This window comes from Schistocerca gregaria, chromosome 5 (assembly GCF_023897955.1).
Source record: "Schistocerca gregaria isolate iqSchGreg1 chromosome 5, iqSchGreg1.2, whole genome shotgun sequence".
In the NCBI taxonomy this organism is placed as follows: domain Eukaryota; kingdom Metazoa; phylum Arthropoda; class Insecta; order Orthoptera; family Acrididae; genus Schistocerca; species Schistocerca gregaria.
Window position 1 is genome coordinate 319,823,870 of NC_064924.1, and position 27,735 is coordinate 319,851,604.

Genomic DNA, 27,735 nt, shown 5'->3' on the forward strand with positions numbered 1-27,735 from the left:
GGATGTTGACAGGTCAGAACCTGTTTCAATAATATGCTTCACTCTGGAGTCCCTGCAACTATTAGGAGACACTTTGATATAGCACTACAGCTGGGTGTGTCTCAGCATGATTGCAGTTGGCATTTGGTACATCATTGTCATAGCGGGGATGGCACCAACAAATCCCATTCAACTGATATTATGATGTCTGCAGAGTATCCCTAGAATGACTAGTACTTCATTGCTAGTTGTGTGAGCAGAACTGCCAGTAGCTGGTTCAGTTGCTGATATAGTGCCTACTGCCCTCTGGCTGTGAGTGTGACAACTAGTCGAGCTGTATGATTAATGCCACCACCTGGGTGGCCAGAGTCTGGACTAGGTGTTGGAGTTTGGTACCAACGCTGGCAAGTCCAGAGGGCTTGTGTCACTGTAGAGTGACAGCTGACGCCAAGGCTGCATCATTGTAGGTTTCAATGGCTGCAGCATTAGCTGTATGCATCTGCTCAGTTGGATCTACAATGGTGTTCAGCTGTGTTTCTGTCTGCATGGCACTTGCACTTGAGATGGGAAGCTGCAAACCCAGATAGCAAACTGATTCTGGAAGTATGTCAGACTACAAGAGGCTCCACAAATTGTGTTTGAATTGAGAGGACCTCCTTTCTTTGTATTCCTCTTCTCACCGCAGCTAACAAACCGTTTGTTCTCGTGACAATGAAATCCATCAGATTAATTCCTCCTTCAACAGTCTGTATGAGGCCTCTATCAGTAGCCACACTTTGGGCATGTAGTCTTGGTCAAGCTGACTCACAATGTAATCGAATTTGGTGAGGTTGCAGGTGATATTGTTCCTTAAAAAAAAAAAAAAAAAAAAAAAAAAAAAAAAAAAAAAAAAAAAAAAAAAAAAAAAAAAAACCGCCTCCCTTTGGCTGAACCACACTAATAGATCATGAGGCCAAAAGGGTGGCAGCTTAACTGACTCCCATCCTAGGCTTATTGGCCCTCCAGTAACAGAGGGTGTCAGTGTGGTGGTGCTTTATGCTCTGAAGCTTTTTTTTTTTCAGCTAACTACGGGTAGGCAGAATCCATGTGTGCGGGATGTCCCTGTGGCTTGTTCTCCAGCCTCTGGTTTCAAGCCAGCAACTTGTCTATTATCTTTTGCATTTCCTCTGTGGTCGCCATTTTGTTTCTGACAAAGTTCTCGTCCAAGGTTGGAGAAAATACAAACTAAAAGTAACACAACATATACAAAGAAGAATTCGATGTTGCAAATAGTGTCTACATGTGACTGTCAGCACGTACAGAACTGTTTCTTCATAAGATGATGTTCGCCAGATCTAATGTCAGCGGCTATAAGGAACACAAAAGGAAACACTATAAAAGTTTACGAGCAAAGCACACACCAGAAAAGGACTCGATGACGTGTCTACCAACTAAGCACAGTTTGTACTTAAGGACATAAGTGTTTGTCAACTCTCGGTTCTGCATCCTTCATACCACTGAGAGTTGGTCACTTCACATGTTAGCCTATAGACCATATTTGGTCTGGCACCACATTAGAAGCTTGCGTGCTCAGATCACTTGAGGGTCACCAGTGAAGCGAGAATATGTGGAGGTCGCTTCTTATAATTCAGTTTTGCAATGAGTCGGCTTTACTGCTGCATCCATGCACTACGTTTGGAAAGAACGCTGTGTTGACGATGGTGACGTGAACTGAAAAGAGCCTGTTCCTAAAATGTACATTTAGTAGTCAGAAATGAACACACAGTCAAACGACAAATGAGTTCTATTTGTAATTGCCAATGCGCACGCGCTAGTGTGGCGACGGTAAAAGCATTAGCACAAATAGTTCACTCTTACTGCACGTCGTAGGGCTCGAATACTGGTCCAGGAGGATGTACACTTTCAAATGCTACAAGCAGTCGCTCGATCGCGGGAAAACAATGGACTCATGGCTGAAACGAATGGCTTCCTGTTCGACCCACGGTGCACCGTGTCTTTCACGGACACGAGAAAACGAAACGAACGACGCCAAATTATCTTCCTGTGCCCGTTGGTGCGGAGTTCTCGTAAAACTCGACACACGTCATCCGCGGCTAGCAGAATCAGACTTACGGTGTCTCTCACGCAGGCTCAGCTCGCACTCCTTGTCTCCTCGCCCCATGCGCGTCACACTGTTGCCAAAATCTAGCCTAGAAGTGCGCACGCCGTTGGATACCTACCACTGCTCGCTTTATCCCGGCTGAGTGCAGTTCTACTTACTCTAATTTTAGTATGGCTGCCACAAACTCGTCGATATGTTGCAACAACACGACGCCCCGACTTGGCTGATAACCCAGGAAGATTTCATCAATGATATTCAACGAGAAAGCTTGTATTCCCATATCAACTGAACTTCTTTCGAGTTGCAATAATACTCTTCGGTGTGGGAAAGGTGTACTGGCTTTATAAAAAAATTGCCATCTTTTTTGGGCGCAGTGATATTTGACGCGATATTGTTGATTACGATACTTTTTATGTGATTGTAAATTTATTGGTCTAGGTTTATCAAACAATATAAATTAGAGAGATGATGTCCGAGAAGTGAAAGTCACTGATGCCAACAACTGTTTAATGTGAAACACATGTTTGCAGCGATATGTCCATCGTACATTCCAATCCGTAAATCTTTGTGGTATTGGTTACGACATTTAATCGTACGAGAGGCAGGGACAAAGAAAAGAAGACATATACATTTATTTCATAAACTTAGTTAATAATTTATTTGTTTTGCCACGGTGCAGTGTGCGCTATGTACTGTTCGCCAGGACATTACAAATACTGCGCTCAACATCCAGATGTAAGAGGAAACATCTGTTGCATACCAATTCTGTCGGGTTTTTCGATCTCAGCTTCTCTCAATAACCCTTTTTGCTGCTCATGTGAGAAGTGATTCAGATGCATGACTCAGATCCACTTCCTTTATTTAGCGTATTACGTTGTAGGGATCCTCATCAGCACAACATGCACTTCGAACAGTGAAGATATCTCCTTTAAATTCACAGAAGAACTTCGCGATTGCCAAAGAAGATACAGGATGGGTGGTGTTTGTTGTTGACACTTGACAGATATGAACTGATAACACAAGCAATGTGGAATGCATTCATTTTCCTGTACCTGTAAAGTAAAATTCAAAGTAGCAAATAAATAAATTCCTGGAACAGACACCTCCTAAGTAGGCAGAATGGTGAGTGTCACTATCAGATTAACACATTTGACGATAGTATAGTTTGTGTAGGTTCATAACAAACAAGTAGCATTGTTTCCTAAAAATGTTATTGAAATAAAAGCCGGTGTTTACACTACAGCTTCACATATTGGCCCAGATAACGATTATCAAGAAGTGACTACGAGTAACACAAAACATTTTGTAATTTGTCAGTTCTTTAAAGTTTGCGATAAAAGCCCCTTTTGTGACTAGGACAGAAGTTTACCAGAATAGTTGCTTATGTTTATATTTACGTAGCTTTGTAAGTGAAAATTTTATACCATTATGTGACATTTACAGTCAGATGATTAGGCTAAGGAAATGTATAGAAAGCATAGAGCTTTTACTAGTGTTCGCCAGGTTAATGGAAAAAACAACCATTTGCTCACAGGTTTATCACTGGCAGTCCCACAATGTTAAGCTTTCAGGAGTGGATGATATGGTGTTACTGCCGAAAATTACAGAAGATTCTATTGTGGAAAACCTGAAGAAACGTTATATGGATGATTACATCTTTGTATCCTTTTTGGTATAAGTTACTGAAGTTCATATTTATTGTGCCCGTCTCGCAAAGTGAGAAAGAGATTAAATGACTGATTCTTTCTTATCACCCTTTTTGTTGCATTGTGGTGGACAAGTCATCCTTTCAGTTTTTGAAATTTGATATTGTCTGATGTAGGATATTGCTTTTCAGTGTTTTTTTTTAATTTTTTTAAAATTTTACCTGTATGCTCCTTAATTTTCTTAAGACATGCATTGGCCCAGTTCTTGTGTCAGTTAATCCATTCAAACAGATGCCATATTTTGGAGAGAAAGAAATAGAGATGTATCAGGGAGCAGTAAGTATTATGTTTAAACAACACTTTGTGCACAAATTACCTTGGTAAACTTAGTTATAGGAAAGTTATTTCTGTAAGAATAGTAATAATAATAATAAACAATTTGAGTTAGTTAATTGTCGTTCAAGCAAGACGGCACATGCACTCGGCATTTGGCTGAAATGATATAGGAAAACTCTGTCCTCCAGAATATGAGTCACTGTCTTACGTGTACAGCCTCATTAGGTTGGTCGCTATTCTGTGATGATCTTCGATTTATGCACAGATGTCTCTAGGTAATTTATAATGTAAAACAAAAGTTTTGCGCTTGGTCACTGGACACTCTGACACCTGCTTGTGACTCCTGGGCCTCGAGAATGCTGCTAAGTCCCTTGCATTCCCTCAAGTCTCTTTGGGAAATGGATGCCATGCTGAGAAACAAGCAGCTACCCCCCCCCCCCCCCCCCCCCCATACAGGTCTTCATGTTTTCCTCTGGGTCCAGCTGAAAACTGAGTCGGTATACCCCACGATGAATGAGATGACAGAGCTGAGGAGAATGACAAAACATTAGTATCGTATGCTATAGATCATGGCACATGGTTTTCTCATAGAGGCAGTATTGCAATCATGAATTCTAATGTGAAGATGTGATGCAGCTATCCCTTTTCATTATTAATCACTATTCTGAGTCGTCTAAGTAATCTTTGTGTTGTATGCATTTCTTATGGAGGAGGTTTCATCTGCCTTTTCAGACAGGTGTATTTTAGTAATTTTATCCATCTCCTTGGGCAGTTTATTGTGCAACTTTATTCCCTGATAGAAAATGCTGTTTGAGTCTTGTTTCTCCTTGGTAAACGTATGTCCAAAAGACTGATCCATGATTACGTATAGAACTATTAGTGAAAGACCCTAGTAACATTTTCCTTTATTTGCATGACAGATCGGAGGTCAGTGGAAGCGTCTGATTCCATCCGTCAGCTGTGACACTAAGGATATTGTGTTGTGTGACATCATTACAGTGGGGAGTTTGAGTTGGTTGTGTTTGTACGTGTTGTCTTGTGTTTGATGGTGCCCTCCAGTGTGGGTGTGCATGTATGTGTTTCTTTTTTGTGTTGGGTTCATTTGACCCTTGGTGTGGTGTGTGTGGAGTCGTTGGCAGTGTTTGTAGCTCATGACGTAAGGTTTGGAAGTTTTTCCAGTGAGTTATTAATCAATTTTTTTATTAATTTGTTATTGGTTTGCTGTTTGTGGTGCCGTAAGACATTTAATTTATGTGTGGCTTCTGGTGTTAGGTATGGATATGATGATAAATATACCAGTGTTATGTTGTGGTTGGAGATGGGTGAGGACATGTCCGTTATTAGATTCCTCCGGTTATTTGGACTGGTTGCTGAGATTGTGAAGTGTAGTATTTGTCGCGAGAACATGAGCTTGACCAGAGTTCCTTCATTTTGGGTCAGGGATGGGTACATGTGGCAGTGTCTTCATGCGTGCGTGCGTGCGTGTGTGTGTGTGTGTGTGTGTGTGTGTGTACAATGAGCACAACTACTACAGCTAGGCTACTTATATTTCTTATGGCCCTTACTTGAAATTTAAGACTAAGTCCATGGTTTTTGCCTACAATCCCCATAAAAGGAACCCATAGGTAAGAATTGAGTGTGTGTAGCAATAGTATGTCACTACAAGAAAATGGCTTTTATAGACTTGTACTAAAACCCTTGGAGCATAATGTGCTGATTACATATTATTATTATTATTATTATTATTAGTCGCAAAGCTCCCAGAGTGAAGGCGCTAAGTAAAAATGGTCCATTTATTGTCCTTCTTGTTCTTCTGGTTCTTTTTATTTGCGCACCAGTTTTTTATTGTTTGCAAGAATTTAGCTCTTCTTTCTTCACTCCATTTTGTTCCAGTTCTTCGTCCTATTTTCTCTGGTTTAACCTCCCATTTTTCTACTTTTACTTGAAAATTGTTCCTTATGTCAATTTCTTCTTTGATAATTTAGGCTAATTGCAACTCTTTTTTTTTAACATTTTGTCTTCATTCCCCTCCATTAGTGAGGCAATCTATGTATTTTACTATTCTTTTTGTTAGTCTGTGTTCAGGAAGCCTCATTATGTGGCCATAGAATTTAAGACATCTTTTCCTCATGTCTATTTTCATTTTAAAATATTCTTTAATTTTGGACTTTCTTGCAGTCCATATTCATTCTCGGTCCATCTTGGTCCCAAAATTTTCCTAATTATTTTTCTTCGTTCTTTCTTTAGATTTTCTTTATCAGTTTTCCTGTTTAGTGCCAAGGTTTCACTGGTATGTAACATTGATGGTTTAATTACTGTTTTGTAATGTCTAATTTAAGCATTTAAAGATAAACATTTTTTATTGTAGGGGTTTTGCACTAATCCTAAACGTTTATGAGCTTTCTGTATTCTTTCTTGTTGTGCATATTTTTCAGAGATTTCTCCTAGATATTTGAAGTGTGATATTTGTTTATTTCTCCATATTTGGTTTGTAATTTGAAAATTTCTAAATTTGTTGCTATAAACACTATCTTTTCAAATGATATCTGCAGGCCAACTTTCTCTGCACATTCTTTTAGAGTTTCTATCTGTTTTATAGTCATCTCACAAGAATCTGCCATTATTGTGAGATCGTCCATAAAGGCTAAGTAGGGGATTCGTAGTTTGTTTGTTTACTTGTTTATTTTTTGTTTCCTATTGGAATTGGTTTCCATCAATTTTCTTCACGTTTCTTTTCCCATTCTTCCGTGCTTCTGTCTAGAACTGCATTGAACAATAAAGGCGATAACCCATCACCTTGTCCAACCACAGTTTTTATCTCTGATGGTTGTGAAAGTTTTCCCATAAATTTTACTTTGGATGTTGTATTTGTTAATGTCTGCTGAATGATTTTCTGTATTTTCTGATCCAATCCTTTCTCTTTAAGAATCCTAAATAGCATGGGTCTGTGGATTGAGTCATATGCCTTTCTGAAGTTGACAAAGACATATACTGTAGGCTTGCCTCGCATCTTCCTTATTCTTGTGATTAATTTTAGGTTTAAAATTTGCTCTGGGCATGATCTGTTTGGCCTGAAACCAGCTTGGAAATCTGAGATTTTGGGTTCTAGCAGTTGTTGTGCTCCTTCAAGAATACAAGCTGATAATATCTTACATGTGACAGGGAATAGAGAAATTCCTCTGTAATTATTCACGTCATGTTTGTCCCCTTTTTTATGTAATAGGTGTATTAAGGCACATGTCCAATCTTCTGGGATTTCTTTGGTGACCCATATATTTCAAATAATTCTTACTAACTCATTTCTTGAATTAGGCCCTAGACTTTTGAGAAATTTGGCTACAATTTCATCCTTCCCAGAGGCTTTGTTATTTTTGAGTTTCTTTATGTGTTTGATAATTCTTCTTCCGTTGACAGTGTAGAATCTTTTTGCTGCAGGGCTTTGGTGTTGAATGTTGAGAGGGTTTCTGTTAGTTGTGGACAATTTAGTAGTTTTTCAAAAAAATTGGCTAGTATTTCACAATTTTCTTCATCACTTAGTGTTATTTTTATTATTTTTTAAACATTTTTTGCTGTATCTCTGTGTTAATTTCACATTAGGTGACAATTAATATTCATCCCCAAAAACTAGGTGTATGCTGCAGAGTCTGGACAGTTGTTTTCTCTCTTTATGCTGAAGTTCATACTTTTTCTATTCTTTATGTTTGTGGTATTACATACTGCCCAGTTGTAAACACTCTTGCTTTCTCTTATAATAGCACTGGTGTTTTATTAATTACCTTTTACTGTTTGGAAAGTCACTAATATATTTCCAAGATCAAAATTGGACTCAATACAGTATCCTGAGAGGGACCTATGTTTACATTTTTCTCTGAATTTGTTGTCCTAAAAATTTACCACAAGCAGACAACTGTTTCTACCTTTTCACCCTGTTTTCTGGATGAGATTTTAACCACTTGTTTGCCTTTCCTCGTACACTTAGCACTTCTCACTTATTAAATAATATTTTATGGTCAACAGTGTCAAAAGCCTTTGACAAGTCTAAGAATATGCGTGTAACACAGTCATCTTTGTTAAGAGCTTCAAGTGCCACTTTTGGGGAGTTTGTGATGGCTGATATTGTACTTCTCCCACTTTTGAAACCAAACTGTGCTTCACTAAAAAGATTGTATTCATTCGTGCAACTCATTAGTCTGTTGCTTGTAACTGATTCGATTATCTTTGAGAATGCAGACAGTAGCAAAAATGGCCTGTAGTTTTCTAAACTCCCTGTATTACCTTTCTTTACTAAGGGAACAACTCATATGTGCTTTAGGTAGCCTGGGGAAAAATACATAAACTAAAGGACTCATTTATTACGTTTGTTAATGTGGCTTGTATGCTGTCTGTGCATGCCTTCAGGACATGGACTGGAACCGTTTCCAATTTTTAATTTCTGTATTCTCTTTTGATTTGTGAGAAACATTACTGTATTTGCTGTGTAACTCATTGTGGGTGCTGCAAGTGATTTATTAAGATTTTTGTTGCAACTTCTCTGTAATACCAGAGAGATAATCATTAACAAAATTTGCTAATTCCTGAGAATTTTGTATTATTCTGCTTACATTTTTGGTTTGTGTGTCTTGTAATTGTGTACCATTCCCAGTTCCATGTTTTGTGACAGCCTTTACTACTTTGCTTTTCTTTTTTGCATTATATATAATTTTGTTGTTGACTTTGCAGTAAGCACTGTGGTTATACATATTCTTTTCATAAATGTGACAGCAATCTGGCAACTGTTATTAGTGTTATGCTTTTGTAAAGAACTGAGAAATTTAAGTGCGCATGAGGACTTTCTAATACCTGCAGTTATCCACCTATTCTTGTAAATGTCTCCTCAGAAATGAATTTAAATGATGAGCAGTATTCAGAGATCTTAGAATCTACAATGTTTTCCATATTCGCCTCATGACAGGTGTGATTGCCAATGCTGTAGAAAAAATATGTACTTTAAGTTCTGAGAAGTTCCCTTTGTAGGTCTGCATTTTTGTCAGTTTTACCAAGCTTGTCTTTAGCTTTATTATCCGATATTAATTATCAGAACCAGTTCTGCCTTTCGTTATCTATAAGTAAGTGGTCTGAGACTGATGCTGATCTTTCTGATAGCCTAGTAGCAGGTTTTACCATTTGTGCCAAATGTGTATTAAAAATGTTTAGGAAATTATTAGTAATTTCACCTTCAACACCTGTGTTAATATTCACGTCTCCAGATATTATTATGCTAGTTTTGGGAGTAGGGACTCTTGTCCCCAAACCAGTTCCCAGTATCGCATAGCAACTTGCTGTTCAAAGACTGTAATTCAGCTTCAAGCTGATGTACTTTATTTTTAATAGACTGCACATTTTGATGAAAGAATAGATAATTTTGCGTAGATTTCTGTGGTGTTTGTAGACTCTTGTGTGGACATGCTATCTTTTGTGCACACTTCATAGAAATCACCAAACGGGTTCTCTGTATATTACAGTCTTCAGCATGTCAGATTGTCTGTCTTGCTTCTTTATGTCATCAATCTTTGTTCCATTAAGTAGTTTCCAGGTCTTTTCCCGTAATGAGGAATTCATCACAGAATCTCTTTAATCTATCTCACATCATTCCATCTTTTTCATTTCAATTTCATAAATCAGTATCATGTCCTTAAAATGTGTTTTCTCGTATTCATGTGTTCATTTTCCTGTCACTTCTTGTTATGTTCAGCATGCATCTTTCCATAGACCATTATTTCACTTCCATAGGGTGACCTGTCCTTGTGGCCCCTTCACACCTAACTGGGACACCATCGATGTGATGGTCCATAGAAACTACAGTGTATACTGCTGTCACCTGCTGGAACTGTGACAGCTGATTTCCTGTAATGCTGCTGTCTTTATTGCCCTCCAAGTAACTCACTTCACTAGTGACTATTCCCCAAGGCTTTGTAGTTACAGTAAAATCTGTGAGTCGTACTGGCTTGAGTGGGCAACTGGAAGGGTCTGTATGTTTGTTTGCACAGATACCATGAGCAGATTCCACTTCATATCATGTTAGAACAATACTAGTGCAAGTGCAAACTATTCCAGCTATTCTAGCAATCAACATTTGTAACATTTATCGCACTTGGGTATTTTGGTGTACATCACCCCCTCTGGGGAAGTAGCACTTCGTCTGATAGACGCCTTCTGATCAACCAACTTCTTTTGAAAGCCAACCTGTGTCTTCTCAGCGACTGTACTCCGTCCTCTTCAGTGCCACCCATGGCATCTTTTTGGCTATGGACCATATGAACTCTTCCACCAGTCATGTGGCGTTGCTAATTGGTCACTCCTTGATGATCTTTGTGACAGTGAGCACTGCCTGGTGATCTTGTCACTTCCTTGTCAGCATCCGACTGATGAATTATCACCATGAGCTCTCCAAAGAGCCAACTGGCAGTTATATACATCTGATACCATTTTCACCACCTCTCTGCCAAGATTGTCTCATTGAGGTTGTCGGAGGTGTCTCCAATGCAATCACCTGAAATTGCTGCTCCTCTTTCTACAGGCACATTCCCCCAGCTGGTCAGTATCAAGGTGGACTAAAGATTTTGCAACAGCTGTTCAGGATCATTGTATGGCCCTTAATGCGTTAAGTGACATCGTTCATAGGTTGCCCTCCTATTTTTAAGTGACTCTGCACTAAGGCTTTCTGTATAATTAACCACAGTAAAAAGCATGCTGGAAGTGCTGTAGCATCTCCTTGGGAATGTGTGCCTCTTCCTACTACATATGAGCCAAGCTCCTTGGTCTTCTGTGCCACCAAAGATCAACAGCTGTTTGCATCTTGTCCTTCAGAGTGGTCTTTGTACTGATTTATTGGTCTTTGCTGAACACCGTATGACCAATTTTGCAACGGCATCAGGGTCCTCTTCGTGGTCATGTATCTTTCTAATTTAGAAATGACTATTTGAAGACATTGACTCCCCTCCCCTCTCCTCCCCATCCCCATCACCAAGTTGAATTATGTAATGAACTTTTCTAACTCACTGGGAACTGCATCAGGATGTTTCCTTGTCCCATAAAACAGTCTCAGGCCATGATTCAGTTCATAATCTGATATTCCACTATCTGGATATTACTAAGAGGCTGCATAAAGCTGTCCAGAGTTTTCAGTCACATTTGGCTCAAAGGCGTCTTCCCTTTGCAGGGGCTACATAGTATCATTGTCCCAAAACTTAAGCTATAAAAAAAACCCAACTTGTGTTGGCAACTAACAACAAATTAGCCTCACCAACCTGCTCTGCAAACTACATGAAATGATGATTGCTTGCAGATTGTGCTGGGTTCTTGAATCTCGGCGTCTTTTGTCACCCTATCAGTGTGGTATCTGGGAGGGATGATCCACAGTCGACCATCTGGTTGGATTGAAAATGGCAATCCAAGAGCCTTTTTTTGAAACACCAACACCTCATCAGTTTTTTTGACCTGTTTGTCGTATATCACTACTTGGCATAACATTTTACTTACCCATCATGATTGGGCTTTTGAGGCTCCCTCAGAGATTTTTATTTGTCACTTTGTACCCCACCAATTGTTGTGGGTTAAAGTTGGTACTTTACTCAGCTGTCTGCAGATCCCATGGAACTCCATCCCTCAGTGTTCCATGTGGTGTGTCACAATCTTTCTCATAACCCTCAATGGGCTAGTGACATCTGTCAGGCCACTGGTAACCCTCACATTATATGCCAATGATTTTCATATTTGGTATAGCTCCCACTCTGTAAGCCATAGCAAAATTCCAGTTGAAGGATGCCATCTGATCTACCAATGTTTAGATCCTTTCCCGTTGCAGATATTGAGACAACTGATCAAGGAATAGAAAAGCAACCGTAATCGCTTGGTAGTGGAAAGCTGACTGGACCAGATGAGATACTTGTAAGATTCTACAACGGTTATACCAAAGAAGTTGCTCCCCTTCTAGCAGCAGTTTGTCATAGATCACTGAAGCAGTGAAGCATACCAAGCAACTAGAAAAAAGCACAGGTCATTCCTGTTTTCAACAATGATTGTAGAACAGATGCCTATAATTATCTAACATGATTTGTGCTCACATGTTATGATGTGTTTGGAGAATGAAAATCTCCTGTATAAAAATCAATATGGATTCCGCAAACAGAGGTCTTGTAAAACTCAGCTTGTTCTGTCCCTCCCTAAAATCCGTAGTGCAGTAGGCAGTGGTGCTCAGGTTGATGTGTTGTTCCTTGACATGTATTTTATTGCAGTTTAGTGAAAAAATGTGAGCTTATCGAATATCAAACCAGACTTGTGACTGGATTCGGGACTTCCTTGCTACACAACTCAGCAGACAGCCTTTAAGAAAGAAAATTTACAGATGGAAAGGTAATTTCCGGAGTATCCCAAGGAAGCATGATACGACCATTACTGTTTACAATTTATGTAAATGATCTAGTAGAAAGCGTCGGAAGCTCCTTAAAAACTGTTTGCAGAGGATAAGGTTGTCTATAAATCCCAGAAGACAGTATCAATTTGTAGAATGACATGTAGAGGATTGATGAATGGTGCCTCCTCTGGCAGTTGACCATGGACATAAATAAATGTAACTTTTGTGCACACATAGGAAACAAAAGCATCTAATGTATAATTTCACTGTTGCTGACAAACTGATGTAAATAATATCTACCATAAAATATCAGGGAATTATTATCGAGAATGATCTTAAGTGGAATGACCGCATAAAGCAAACAGTACAAAAAGCAGATGCCAGACTGAGATTCATAGGAAGAATCTTAAGAAAATTTAACGTATTCACTAAGGAAGTGGCTTACTAGGCACTTGTTCAACAGATTCTTTAGTACTGTTCATCAGTATGAGATCCTTAACAGATAGAAGAGATAGAAAATATCCAACAAAGAGCAGCATGTTTTGTCACAAGTTGTTTAGTCCACACAGTGATTACAACTGCCAGTGGCAGACACTACAGGAGAGGTGTTGTGTGTCACAGAGAGGTATGCTGTTGAAATTTTGAGAGAGCACTTTCCGGGAAGAGTTGACCAACATATCACTTCCTCCCACATACATCTCACAAAATGTCCATGACAAGAAAATCTGAGAAATTAGAGTTAATGCAGAGGCTAACTAACAATTATTGTTCCCACACACCATTTGCAAGTGGAGCAGGAAAGGTGGGTGGGGGATCAGGTAGAGGTAATCGAAGTACCTCCCTGTATTAATTTGCTTAGAATGTACTTTTGTGTTTTCCTGCACTGTTCGGTGGCTTCGTGGGTATAATAAAGGTGTGGATGGATAGTACATTCCTGTCATCGCACCATAGTCCTTCCTGATCCAGAACTCAACTTGGGCACCCGGAGTTTCGATGTTGTTACACAGTTCCATGTTTCAAGCCTTTTCCTTACAAAAAGACTTGAATGTCCCATATTGGTCATCTAAAGTCTAGATGTACGCAGAAGCTTAGAAACTTCTGTTTTCTTGTCCACACCTCTTGAGGTGCAGATTTTACTACTCTTCTCTATATTTAACACACCCTGGTCTTGTCCTGACTGGATTGTGTTTGCCTGGTTTATGGCTGGGTGGCACTTTTAACTTTGAAATTGTTATACTAACAAGGGAACCTCCCCATCGCACCCCCCTCAGATTTAGTTATAAGTTGGCACATTGGATAGGTCTTGAAAAACTGAACACAGATTAATCGAGAAAACAGGAAGAAGTTGTGTGGAACCATGAAAAAAATAAGCAAAATATACAAACTGAGTAGTCCATGCGCAAGATACGCAACATCGAGGACATTGTGAGCTCAGGAGTGCCATGGTCCCGTGGTTAGCGTGAGCAGCTGCGGAACGAGAGGTCCTTGGTTCAAGTCTTCCCTCGAGTGAAAAGTTTACTTTCTTTATTTTCGCAAAGTTTATGATCTGTCCGTTCATTCATTGACGTGTCTGTTCACTAATAAGTTTAGTGTGTGTGTTTTGTGACCACACCACAAAACCGTGTGATTAGTAGACGAAAGGACTTGCCTATCCAATGGGAACCGAAAACATTTGATCGCAAGGTCATAGGTCAACCGATTCCTCCACAGGAACACACGTCTGATATATTCTATACGAAACTGGTGACGGCAGGCATGTGCGTCACATGACAGGAATATGTTGTCGACCCACCTAACTTGTACATTTGGCCATTGGGTAAAAATACTCATCTGCCTTGCCCTAATTAGGTTTTCTTGTGGATGTGATAATCACTCCCAAAAAAGTGACCAAAACATAAGAGTTTGTCACATGAACTGCAACAAATGAATGCAACAGTTTCACAGTCGCACAGTTTTCCCTGTGCTCTGTCAAAACACAAGTTTTTAACGTTTTCAAATTTTTCCCTGTGTAGACCGTCAAATCCTGCATATGTCCAAGCAAATCTGAACATAACCTGGAATTTTGGAGAGTGAAGTTGATTATGTGTGAGTGCCTGAACTTTGATAATTGTCTGAAATAAAAAAGTTAAACTTTTCACTGGAAGGAAGGCTTGAACCAAGGACCACTCGTTCCACAGCTGCTCACGCTAACCACAGGACCACGGGGCTCCTAAACTCACGTTATCCTCGATGTTGCCTATCTTGTGCATGGACTACTCAGTTTGTATATTTTGCTTACTTTTTTCATAGTTCCACACAACTTCTTCCTGTTTTCTCAATTGATCTGTGTTCAGTTTTTCAACACCTATCCACTGTGCCAACTTATAACTAAATCTGAGGGGGGTTGCGATGGGGAGGTTCCCTTGTAAGTAAATCATTGTAGCATCTGACTGGTCATTGCTTCCTTCCGGACTAGTCCCATAGACCGTCTCCTCCCTAAAGCAGATATCTTCCCTCTTCACTTCCTATGATACCATCTGTTGATCTTCAGTTCCGATCACATACACGATCACCATTGACAATTTTCTCATCGTCCAATGTATCACATTCATTTTGTAAGTGAGGAGTAATGACCCCTGAAACCTGCTATAAGGTGGGATTACCAGTTGGAATCTGTGTTGTAGCCTTCTGCCAGCCCCACCTCTTAATTGGCTTAGAATTTGCTCCCTGAGTTTTCCTGCCTAAACCATTTTGGTTGGTACCCAGGCCACAAATTAGGACTCAGTTATTCCATAGTCCTAAAGTTAGTCAACACCATGACCTTACGGCATGTGCTCCTTTCAGTTCTCCAAGAATACTAGGATGTTGTCATCATTTACTCTGATGATTCTAAAGCCATAGATAGGACAGGATATCATTTTACATCTTCTGTCAGTTACAGACAACATTTGTTGCCTGGTACATGTAATTGTTTTACGACAGAGCTGGATGCCTTGACAGAGCCTTTCATTTTGTTAACCGAGTTAACCAAGTTTTAATTTGCAGTAATACTGTAAGCAACCTCCAGATCATTGATGACTGTTATTCGCTCAGCCCTGTGATATCTGCTATTCATCAACTTCTCTCTAACCTCATTTATATTGCCTGCTCAGTTGTCTTTCTCTGGGCCCTAGGTCATGTGGGTATCCCAGGGAACGAACTTTCAGACTTTTTGGATAGAGAAGTGATTGCTCATCACACATCCACTTTGATGATCACAGTTACGGATTTACAGGTGCAAATAAGGCCTTCGCTCACTCAGAGGTGGAACAGCAGGTAGTGGGCTACTGTCGTCTCAAATAAACTTCTCACTATTTAGGAAACAACTGCTCATGATGCTTATCTGTCCATTCATCTCGGAGTGAATCCACCATCCTATGCCACCTCCACATTGATCATACCAGACTAACTTACACTTTTACTTTATGTAATGAGCCACTCAAATATTGTGATTGTGGAGTGTTATAGACATAGGACATTCTGGTTTAATACAGCCTCCTTCTGGCCCTCCATGCTAAGCATGTTCTTTTGTATTGTTTGCCTCTAATATCATTTCTGAAGAAGATCAATTTGTTAACATCAAGTATAGATTTAAGTGCCAGGAAGTTGTTTCTGAAAGTACACTCCTGGAAATTGAAATAATAACACCGTGAATTCATTGTCCCAGGAAGGGGAAACTTTATTGACACATTCCTGGGGTCAGATACATCACATGATAACACTGACAGAACCACAGGCACATAGACACAGGCAACAGAGCATGCACAATGTCGGCACTAGTACAGTGTATATCCACCTTTCGCAGCAATGCAGGCTGCTATTCTCCCATGGAGACGATCGTAGAGATGCTGGATGTAGTCCTGTGGAACGGCTTGCCATGCCATTTCCACCTGGCGCCTCAGTTGGACCAGCGTTCGTGCTGGACGTGCAGACCGCGTGAGACGACGCTTCATCCAGTCCCAAAGATGCTCAATGGGGGACAGATCCGGAGATCTTGCTGGCCAGGGTAGTTGACTTACACCTTCTAGAGCACGTTGGGTGGCACGGGATACATGCGGACGTGCATTGTCCTGTTGGAACAGCAAGTTCCCTTGCCGGTGGAATGGTAGAACGATGGGTTCGATATCGGTTTGGATGTACCGTGCACTATTCAGTGTCCCCTCGACGATCACCAGAGGTGTACGGCCAGTGTAGGAGATCGCTCCCCACACCATGCTGCCGGGTGTTGGCCCTGTGTGCCTCGGTCGTATGCAGTCCTGATTGTGGCGCTCACCTGCACGGCGCCAAACACGCATACAACCATCATTGGCACCAAGACAGAAGTGACTCTCATCGCTGAAGATGACACGTCTCCATTCGTCCCTCCATTCACGCCTGTCGCGACACCACTGGAGGCGGGCTGCACGATGTTGGGGCGTGAGCGGAAGACGGCCTAACGGTGTGTGGGACCGTAGCCCAGCTTCATGGAGACAGTTGCGAATGGTCCTCGCCGATACCCCAGGAGCAACAGTGTCCCTAATTTGCTGGGAAGTGGCGGTGCGGTCCCCTACGGCACTGCGTAGGATCCTACGGTCTTGGCGTGCTTCCATGCGCCGCTGCGGTCCGGTCCCAGGTCGACGGGCACGTGCACCTTCCGCCGACCACTGGCGGCAACATCGATGTACTGTGGAGGCCTCACGCCCCATGTGTTGAGCAATTCGGTGGTACGTCCACCCGGCCTCCCGCATGCCCACTATACGCCCTCGCTCAAAGTCCGTCAACTGCACATACGGTTCACGTCCACGCTGTCGCGGCATGCTACCAGTGTTACAGACTGCGATGGAGCTCCGTATGCCACGGCAAACTGGCTGACACTGACGGCGGCGGTGCACAAATGCTGCGCAGCTAGCGCCATTCGACGGCCAACAAACCGGTTCCTGGTGTGTTCGCTGTGCCGTGCGTGTGATCATTGCTTGTACAGCCCTCTAGCAGTGTCCAGAGCAAGTATGGTGGGTCTGACACACTGGTGTCAATGTGTTCTTTTTTCCATTTCCAGGAGTGTATTTGTATGAAGTGTAGTCATGTATGGAAGTGAAATATGGACGATAACTAGTTTGGACAAAATGTGGTGCTACAGAAGAATGCTGAAGGTTAGATGGGTAGATCATATAACTAATGAGGGGGTATTGAATAGGATTGGGGAGAAGAGAAGTTTGTGGCACAACTTGACTAGAAGAAGGGATCGTTTGATAGGACATGTTCTGAGGCATCAAGGGATCACCAATTTAGTATTGGAGGGCAGCATGGAGGGTAAAAATCGTAGAGGGAGACCAAGAGATGAATACACTAAACAGACACAGAAGGATGTAGGTTGCAGTAGGTACTGGGAGATGGTTGCACAGGATAGAGTATCATGGAGAGTTGCTTCAAACCAGTCTCAGGACTGAAGACCACAGCAACAACAATGCCTCTAACATTGAGAGACGATACACGAGCCGTTGACCTGGTTCTCTATTTTCCCCAAGACAGTGGTTTTTATTGTCCTGTGTGAGTTCTAAACTACCTTTGGGTTGGGGGTGGAGTGGTTGAGTTGTTTGTGTCTCCTGCTGTCCTGCTGCATCTTTCAAGACTCTTTTACTCTCTTGTAGTCACTTTCAGATGCAGTTTGCATGTCTTTCTGCCACAAACTAATTTCCATTTTAGGGTTAGCTCACTGTTGAATAGTGGGTGCTCTTTAACACTAGATTTTAATGGATGAAGAGTGAAATGACTATGGATGGGATTGCTCATATTGTGTATGGGGCCCCGGGTTCACCCATCCCTGCCTTACACATTCCTCTCATCTCATTTTTATTAGTGATGCTCCAGCTGATGTCCATTACATGTTTTGCCCTCTCCCACATAGAAGTCATTCTTTGTTCTGTTACAGTGTTTGGCCTTAATCAGGTTGGTGGTGGTTTGATGTATGCAGGGTTTCTCTCACTGCGGATGAGCTATGGGAAACCCCTTGTCAGCTCTGACCTGCGTACCGACCTGATTCGTACATATTTCTCCATAAAGTATTTCTCAGTTCTGGCATCAATATTGTCTTCAGTACTTTGATTTTAAAGCTCGTGTGTGCTTTCTTCATCCAAACAAGTTACTGGTTGATGTCATTAACTCCAGATGAATTACCTCTGGACCAAGAGACTGATGACATCACTGTTTAGCCCTTTAACCCCCAAGCAAACTACCTACGAGCCATAACTTCCAATAGTGTCAGTATACACAGGTTGTAGACTGTCATTTCTTCTGTATTCAGCTTTCCAAGTGAACTCCAGCCCATTTTAGCCTCCTCCTTATTTCCATCCACTTGCTGGTTTCAGCTTTCCAAAGTATATAAATTTCTTGACTGTTACTATAATTCATAATCAGTCTTTGTCATTCTCCTATTGGTGTACTGGTGGTACATAGTTTTTTTTTTTGTTATAATTAATTTTTCAGGTGTACTACCATACATGCTTTGGTTGGTCAGTTTCTCCATCCTTTGTCAAAGCTCTTCCATATCCAAAGCAAACAAAACAATGTCATCTGCAAATAGGCAGTTTAGATAAGATATGTTTGCATGTATTCCTTCTTCACCCCAGTTTAGTGATTTTTAGAACTCTTCCAAGTCTTCAGGAAATGGTTTATCTGAAATGGGATCTCCATGCCAAACTTCTTTATAAATTCTGAATGTTTCACCCTTTGGATGGTGTCGAATAGAAGTTCCAGTCTTCTGTATCTTCTAAAAACTAATTTGTGTAGATTCTATTACTTGGTTCTTAAATGGTGTCAGCAAAGATTTTTTGTAGTGGAGTCAAAACTCTCTTGTAGTTATAAACCCCTTTCAGAATTGTAACTGATATTTGTTACTTGTTTTATAACTTTTCTAACTTGACATCCTGAAAGCCATGGATGAAGGCAGTCAAGTAGCTGCAGTATTTCTTGATTTCCAGGAAGCATTTGACTTAGTATCACAACTACACTTATTATCGAAAGTATGATAGTATGGGGTATCAAGTGAAATGTGTAACTGGATTGAGGATTTCTTCATAGGGAGGATGCAGCTGTTATCTTGGACGGAGAGTCATCGGCATATGTAGAAGTAACTTAAGGTGTGCCCCAAGGAAGTGTATTGAGACCCTTACTGTTAATGACTTTGCTGATAACATTAATAACATCATCAGACTTTCCGCCTTTTTATGCAGTTACAGTTATCTCTAATGAAATGCTACCCGTGGCGGGGGGGACTGCAAAAATATTCAGTTGGATCTTGATAGGATTTCAAAATGGTGCAAAAATTGGCAGTTTGCTTTAAATGTTAATAAAATATAAAATTTTGTGCTTCACAAAATGACAACACAGACAAGGATAATCCCAAAAGTAAGGTCTCCTATTTTTTTATAAGTACATAGACCTGTTTATTTCTACAATGGTTTACATCAGTTTACAGCTTGAACATTTAGCTATTTTTCGATATTATTACCATTCCTGTTGATGCATTTTTGTAGATGCTGTGGCAGTTTTTGTATGCCCATGTCATACCAGCTCGCCACCATGCTGTTCAGAAAGTATGAACCTCTTCTTTCACCTCGGCATCGGAGCTGACTCGCTGGGACCACAATTAACGCTGACAGGTAGTCTAAGACTCTGAAAAAACTCAAACGGGCAATTCAGAACCAGAGAAGAGGAATGTTTAGCAAGGGCATACACATTCTCCATGACAACGCTCTCCCACACATTGTTCGGTAAACCATTGCTCTCCTGAAACAGTTTTAGTGGAACATAATCACCCACCCACCCATCCATCCTATAGTCCTGACTTGGCACCCAGTGATTATCACCTGTTCCCTAGGTTAAAAGAACATTTGGCCGGAAAGCAATTCAGCTCCAACGATGAGGTGAAAGAAGAGGTTCATAACTTTCTGAACAGCATGGCGGCATAACTTTCTGAACAGCATGGCGGCGAGCTGGTATGACATCGGCATACAAAAACTGCCACAGCGTGTACAAAAATGCATCGACAGAAATGGTGATTATGTCGAAAAATAGCTAAATGTTCAAGCTGTAAACTGATGTAAACCATTGTAGAAATAAACAGGTCTATGTATTTATAAAAAAAATGGGAGATCTTACTTTTGGGATTACCCTTGTATTATCCTATTACTATAATATTGATGACTCACAGTTGGAATTGATAAACTCGTACAGATGCATTAGTGTAACAATTTGTAAGGTTGTGAAATGTAAGGTTCACAAGGGCTCAGTAGTAAGTAAAGCAGGTGGCAGATGTTCTCAATTGCTCACTTACAGTCCCCTCTTTATACTTCTATGAGTACTATTGTGTAGTTCAGGTACTTCTATCTGACTTCTGTTACAAATAATGGAAATGGCAAAGGTAATGACTCACTGCACAGTTGAGATGGTGATAGGCATATAAACTTTTCGTTTGCTCCTCTTTGTTCCCTCTAGCTGTTTCCAGTAAGATGATTGTTAAAACACCATTTCTACAATTTCCTCATTCTGCATAACTGTTTACTTATCTACTTCTTTTAAACATCTTTTTTATTAAGTGAAACCATATTTTTACATAATGAATATAGTACTTTCTAGCTTGACATACAGTTTTATTTTGAATCTTAAGAACTCGTGGTCACCAGAATTCCTGAAGTGGTCCAAGACCTGAAAACATCCATAATTTGTTTGTTTTTTGGCAGTACATAGTGAACTTCATTTTTAATTATATTTGGTCCTTTCTGTGCCCATTTTCTTCTTGAAATTTTCATGAAAAATGTGTTTTGGTTTTTGTGCTTCCGGCATTGAATTTGAAGTTTGCAACTGAAGAGTCACTTTTCAGCTTTGTCTCCACTTTATCATTAAACAGTTATTTATTTTTAAAACTGTTGATGGCATTGTTTCTGAAACCACTTCAAGGTCAACAGCTTGATCTTTATTGTGATGATGATTCTTTCTTTGGTCTGTGGCTGAAATAGGAAATCGTGTTTATAAGGACTTGGTCATTTCTTAATCCATATTATGGGTACTATGCTTCTTTTCAAATAATTCCAAGTGAACTTGAGAGGAGGATTCTTAACGAAAGGCTGTGCCTAGAATTCCTTCCCTTCTTTCTCCATGAGTAGTAGTTTTAAATTAACATATTACACAAATATATTACTATTATGTGTCAATGGGAATTTTCCCAATGTATACTACTGGTCACAAGCTCTTGGGCATTTCCAGCTAGGTGACAGTGTTGTAACTAATGTCATAATCATCATCTTTTGGCAAAGTTTCGAGATATTGCAGATGTCCTTATATTTATACACATGGATAGCTATTCCCTACACATTGCTGTGAGTACCAGTGTCTTGTGTGGTTGGGGAGGAGGGTGGGAGGCAGAGCAAGAGGTGGTGGGCTGTAGGCATTGCTTGGATTTCTGCTCCAACATTCTGGATCCAACTCATATTTTGGGTTTTGCTGAGTGTTCTCTAGGCCTGTAGCTGCTATTGCGGGACTCTACACCAAGTGTAGTTAACAAACTTCATTTGGTCCTCATGGATCATTCTTTATTTCTATAGATTTTTTATTATGTTTGCCAACAGCCATTGGCTCAGCACAGCAGTGAGTTGGCACCATCATGTGAGAGGCATTCAGGGATAACCATTCTGGTACATAGGGCATGTGACATCTGTGAAAAAGCAGCTTCCCAGCTGAGCTACAACACCTGAAGGAAGTGTTCTATCGAAATGGATACAGAGAAGTCCAGATTAGAAGGATGTTAAAGAAAGGAAAGATGTAGCAGCCCATAAGCTCACTTTTCTTCCCTATATGGGGCCACTCTCAGCCAAGATCATGGTGCTGTTTGTAAACTGCAGCACCAAAATTGTCCTCCAGCCACCACCAAAGACAAAAGATATTCTCAGCTTTGTGCAGGATCCACTGAGACTTCACATATCAGGAATACATAGCATCTTACTTGAGTTTGACCACCAATATATTGGTCAAATACAGCACTATATCTTGAAACTTCGTGGGGAACGCAGAACACATGTTTGACAGTTAGAAAACCCAAATTACTGTGATGAGCTAGCAATTATTGGGAAAGTGTAGTAAATGAATGTAGAAATAAAAATCCTCAATAATCTCATCAATAAGGACAAAGATTGTCAGTATAAGTTTTGTGTGGAATCCCATGCAGCTACAGGCCGAGAGTGCACCCAGCAATGGTCATTACACAAGACCAGGGTGGCGACTCTTCCTGAAAACCTGGAATTCCCAGAGAATTATATTTTACCTGGAAAAATCAGTGAAATCTCATAGAATTTCATAAAATCTTAGGGAATTCTGTGCTTTTAACCTAGCATTGGAATTGAATTTTATTGAGTTCTATGAATCAAATTTTTTTAAAAAATACTTATTCTTTCAGAGCATATTAATTATATGAATATTATCATATATAAATTATTAATGTTTAAAAACTGCTGTTAAATACGGCTTATGGCTGGTTTATAGCTCCACTGAGAGACAAGAAAAGTCATTATTGTTATGGTATTCTGACACCTGCAAACACCCCCCTCCCCCCTTTTCCCGTGGCACTCACCATTTTTTTTGTCAGGAGCTTCTTGACATTCTTGACACCATCTTCCTCCTGACACCTGGAATTCTCAGGAAATCTTTTTTTTCTTTTCCAAGTTTGAGTAGCCACCTTGAAGATGGATAATAATGCTCACGCAGAGATTTAAGTGAAGCCTACAACCAACTCCAACCATACTGGTCCACCCACGGTCCCTCCCTGCCTTTGCAAGATCACTTATTGTCCTGGAAATATTGAAAAATAGGAAATCATTGTGACAAAATATTATAGTCATTGGAAATAATAGTTTAGAGCAAGGCAGTGCTGTTGTTAGGCATTTTGCATCACTTGCCATGAGACATCAAGAATACTGGAGGGAGGGGTTGGTTGGGGGAGGGGGGTGTTGTATTAACAGCTGTTTGTAAGTACTCTAAGAGAGAATGCTAGATAGATGACATATCTGTTGTAATTATGCCAAGTCCTGAGGTGAATATAACCCATAACACAAAGTATTTGCACGAATAGTATTTCTTATGCCTCGGTTCACATCCCCCATAAATTTTGTGAAACATTTTCTTATGCAAGTCTCTTTTTACTTAAAAATTTTGCCTCTTTGGACAGTATCGAAAATTATGTAAGACTTACAAGATGTAATGATCCACACAGCATTGTGGTAGGGACATGGTGTTCTTGGGAAAGGGTCTCAAGCATTTGTCCCTGTTCCTCACAAATTTATCTTAGGCTGTAGCAATCACTTGTCAGTTACATCATCATTATGACATGCTGGAAATGTGAACTGCTGCAAATGACAGTAGCTACTTCAGAGCGACAGTTTATGTTGCTTTTAACCATTCTTCTTCCATTATTAGGCAACCTGTACTGCAGGTTGAAACTCGTGACGATGATTTTGGTAGACCTGTTTTATGACAGTTGAGTTGTTTACCATGTGTAAAAAGAGCTGATGGCATGAATGCTACTATCTTTAAATGTCTTAAAACACCTAGGTCACAGCCTTGTGGGGCAACAAGAGGATAACTACTCCCGTTTTCTAAAGCCATTTCATGTTCTGAGCTTAAGTGTCAGTGCATAGTGTAGAACTCGGCAAGGTTACCACATCTAATCATCTTGAGTCCAGAAGATACATTTGTGTACATCAAGTATGGTTGAAGAATCTGCCTCTTGTGCACGTGGTATTGCCAAGCCTGCAGGAAACTAGCAATAACTGCTGTCAAATACACTGTAAAACTTCACGTTTGAGGTAATAGGCATTGCATTTGTTAGGGTATAAAATGGTAATAGACCTTTTTTACAATAATGCTTGTACTGAGTTGCAGCTTAGGCTGTGATTTGTGTAGTTCAGTTTTACTGTTTGCTTTCTTTCATCCAGTTGCAAGGGGTGACGGTCACAGATAAGTCTGTATCACTGTACTATCTATAGTAAATTTTTATGATTGACACAATCAAAAGCCTTGTCAGTATTTGAGGAAATGCTGATAGATTAATATCTCTCCATTAAATTTTGCAGAGCAAATTTGGTTTGCCTTTAAGGGATGTTATATGTTATTAAACTAAGATGATTGTATTTTGTCTGAAAATTGAGTTTTTATCCCGGCTTTGACAAGGAGATTAATATTGTAAAGATTAGGGGAAGTTGGATGTATTGAGATAGCCTTTGGTATTTCTATTATTAATGGTTGTTAAGGTTATAGTTAAGGAAAGGGGAAGTGCGAGATGGGATATTTTTATCTGCTGCATAACTATTGGAAGCATGGCTTTACGTATATGAGAGGTGAATAAAGGGGCTATATGTTTTTAAGGGTAATGTTGAAAGCTTTCAGTGTACTTCATAGTTTGTGTCTTGTCCCATGCTGTTCCTTGGAATATATAGGGCAACATGAGGTTGTGATTACATTGGGACTGAAGGAATCTGCTTAAATTGATGCCATTACAGTGTCTTTAATTCAGGCTTCCAAATTAGCTACTGCATATTCTCAACTAAAATTCTTGTAAAATCTATTTTCTTTTTTTATGTATTTATCTGTATATTGAGCAAGCAGTAAAGGAAACAAAAGAAAAATTCGGAGTAGGTATTAAAATCCATGGAGAAGAAATAAAAACTTTGAGGTTCGCCGATGAGATTGTAATTCTGTCAGAGACAGCAAAGGACTTGGAAGAGCAGTTGAACGGAATGGACAGTGTCTTGAAAGGAGGATATAAGATGAACATCAACAAAACCAAAATGAGGATAACGGAATGTAGTCGACTTAAGACGGGTGATACTGAGGGAATTAGATTAGGAAATGAGACACTTAAAGTAGTAAAGGAGTTTTGCTATTTGGGGAGCAAAATAACTGATGATGGTTGAAGTAGAGAAGATATAAAATGTAGACTGGCAATGGCAAGGAAAGCGTTTCTGAAGAAGACAAATTTGTTAACATCGAGTATAAATTTAAGTGTCAGGAAGTAGTTTCTAAAAGTATTTGTATGGAGTGTAGCCATGTATGGAAGTGAAACATGAACGATGAGTAGCTTGGACAGGAAGAGAATAGAAGCTTTCGAAATGTGGTGCTACAGAAGAATGCCGAAGATTAGATGGGTAGATCACATAACTAATGAGGAGGTATTGAATGGAATTGGGGAGAAGAGGAGTTTGTGGCACAACTTGACTAGAAGAAGGGACCGGTTGGTAGGACATGTTCTGAGGCATCAAGGGATCACAAAATTAGCATTGGAGGGCAGCGTGGAGGGTAAAAATCGCAGAAGGAGACCAAAAGATGAATACTCTAAGCAGATTCATAAGGATGTAGGTTGCAGTAGGTACTGGGAGATGATGAAACTTGCACAGGATAGGGTAGCATGGAGAGCTGCATCAAACCAGTCTCAGGACTGAAGACCACAACAACAACAACAACAACAACAACAACAACATGTATTTGTTTGGTTACATTGCACCTATCAAGGTTGTATTGTGATCAAGAAGTGTAGGTTTTTTTTTTCCCCTCTGGAGTGAAGCTCTGTAAGGAAGTGAAACATGGATGATAAACAGTTCAGGCAAAGGGGAATAGGGAAGTTTGGTGCAACAAACAGAAGAATACTGCAGATTAGATAGGTACCTTTGGTTATTAATTAAGAGGTACTGAACTGAATTGGGGAGAAAAGAAATTTATGGCACAACTGGACTAAAGAAGAGACCTGTTGATAGAACACATCCTGAGTCATCAAGCAATCTTTGTTTGGTAATGGAGACAAGTGTGGGGGTTAAGGCTGAAAATTGTAGGTGGAGACCAAGGCTTGACTAAGTAAGCAGGTTCAAATGGATGTTGGTTGTAGTAGTTGTGAAGAGGAAGGGAAAGGCTTGCACAGAATAGACTGGTGGGGAGAGCTGCATCAAACCAGTCTTTAGACTGATGACAGCATTTATGACGTTGTGATTAGGGCATCAAAGGTTAACCTCAATTCATTACTAAGAAACATGTGATCTAAGAGGTTTGTAATATGCCTCTCATTGGTAAACTGCATTCAGCTGTTGGCACATCCCCTTTCATCCTCTTGGCAGGTACTATGCAAAACTTGTAAGTGGAGCACTAAACCTATTCTTAATTTTTATTATGGCTAATAATACTGGATAACAACTCTTCTCAGTGATTTACCTATGTTTGTTATTTCATGACTCATTAGTTTTAAGAGGTTTTTATTAGGTCACTTTCTAGTCTGTTTGTTTGTTCGGTACAAATTTGGCAATTAATTTTTAACTCCTGATGAGCTAGAGACTTGAACTTTTCAATGTAGCACAGAACAGGATGACAGTGCAATATTAATTCACTCTCTTTTTTGGTGTGTGGTATAGGGTACTTTGTGTGCTACTGCTACTTCCTTCTCTTCCTGTTCCAGACATAAATGTTTCTTGCTAAGAATGACTGCTGGTAAGCCCCAGTGTGAGCTCGAATCTCTGCCACTTTTGCCTTCACAATCTTTCACAAGGTATACATTGAAGGAAGCACTATGTTGGATGACTCAAGTGAAGAGAGATAAATGTGAAATTCACCACAATTTTTGATTTAATCTCATCAAAATGTCTCAAATTGATTGAAAACTTTCATACACACAGGACTAAAAAGCAGGAAATAATTAATTATATAACAGAACTTTTTAATGTAATGAGCTTTTTAAATGGACTAAAAACATAAAGTAATTTCTCCTAGCATCATACAGATTCCTAATATCATGATGATCCTGAAAATTGTGCATATGAATTTTCAATAGCTAGCTGTAAAATTTAAATCTAAAAATGTGTAGTGCATGCAATAGATAATGAGTGTAGTTGTTGGGAAAAGTCACAACATTTCATATCATTTGCAGTGCAATAAAATTGTTTGTGATTTATGTGAACTGTTCATCCATCAGTTATTATTGCATGTTTCTGAAAATCATCATTATAAATTTTACAAGTATTGTCATAGCTATTAAAAAGTTTCATGACTATATGCATGGAGTTAGGATTCTGTATGGGGCTAGGAGCAATTATGTTATGTTTTTTAAAAAAACATGTTATATTAAAAAGATTTTTGTGTAAACTTGTTGCTTATGTAATTTGTGTCTAGCTATTAGGTGAAATAACTATACTGTCTAGTCACATTAATGTGATCACCTTTCAGAAGCCTGAATAACCAAATTTCGCTGTGTGAATTGC

At 39.9% G+C, this 27,735-nt stretch overlaps 1 protein-coding gene across 1 annotated transcript in view; it reads left to right on the forward strand.

The window, feature by feature from the left end:
• Positions 1 to 2,786: 2,786 nt before the first annotated feature.
• Positions 2,787 to 27,735, forward strand: part of LOC126271956 (unconventional myosin-Ie-like) — a 379,140-nt gene continuing 354,191 nt past the window's right edge. Inside the window, exons 1-3 of the mRNA XM_049974395.1 lie at positions 2,787 to 3,202; positions 3,615 to 3,740; positions 3,973 to 4,062. Of these exons, the coding sequence (XP_049830352.1) occupies positions 3,200 to 3,202; positions 3,615 to 3,740; positions 3,973 to 4,062 (219 nt within the window). The 5' untranslated portion in view covers positions 2,787 to 3,199. The remainder of the gene's footprint in view (positions 3,203 to 3,614; positions 3,741 to 3,972; positions 4,063 to 27,735) is intronic.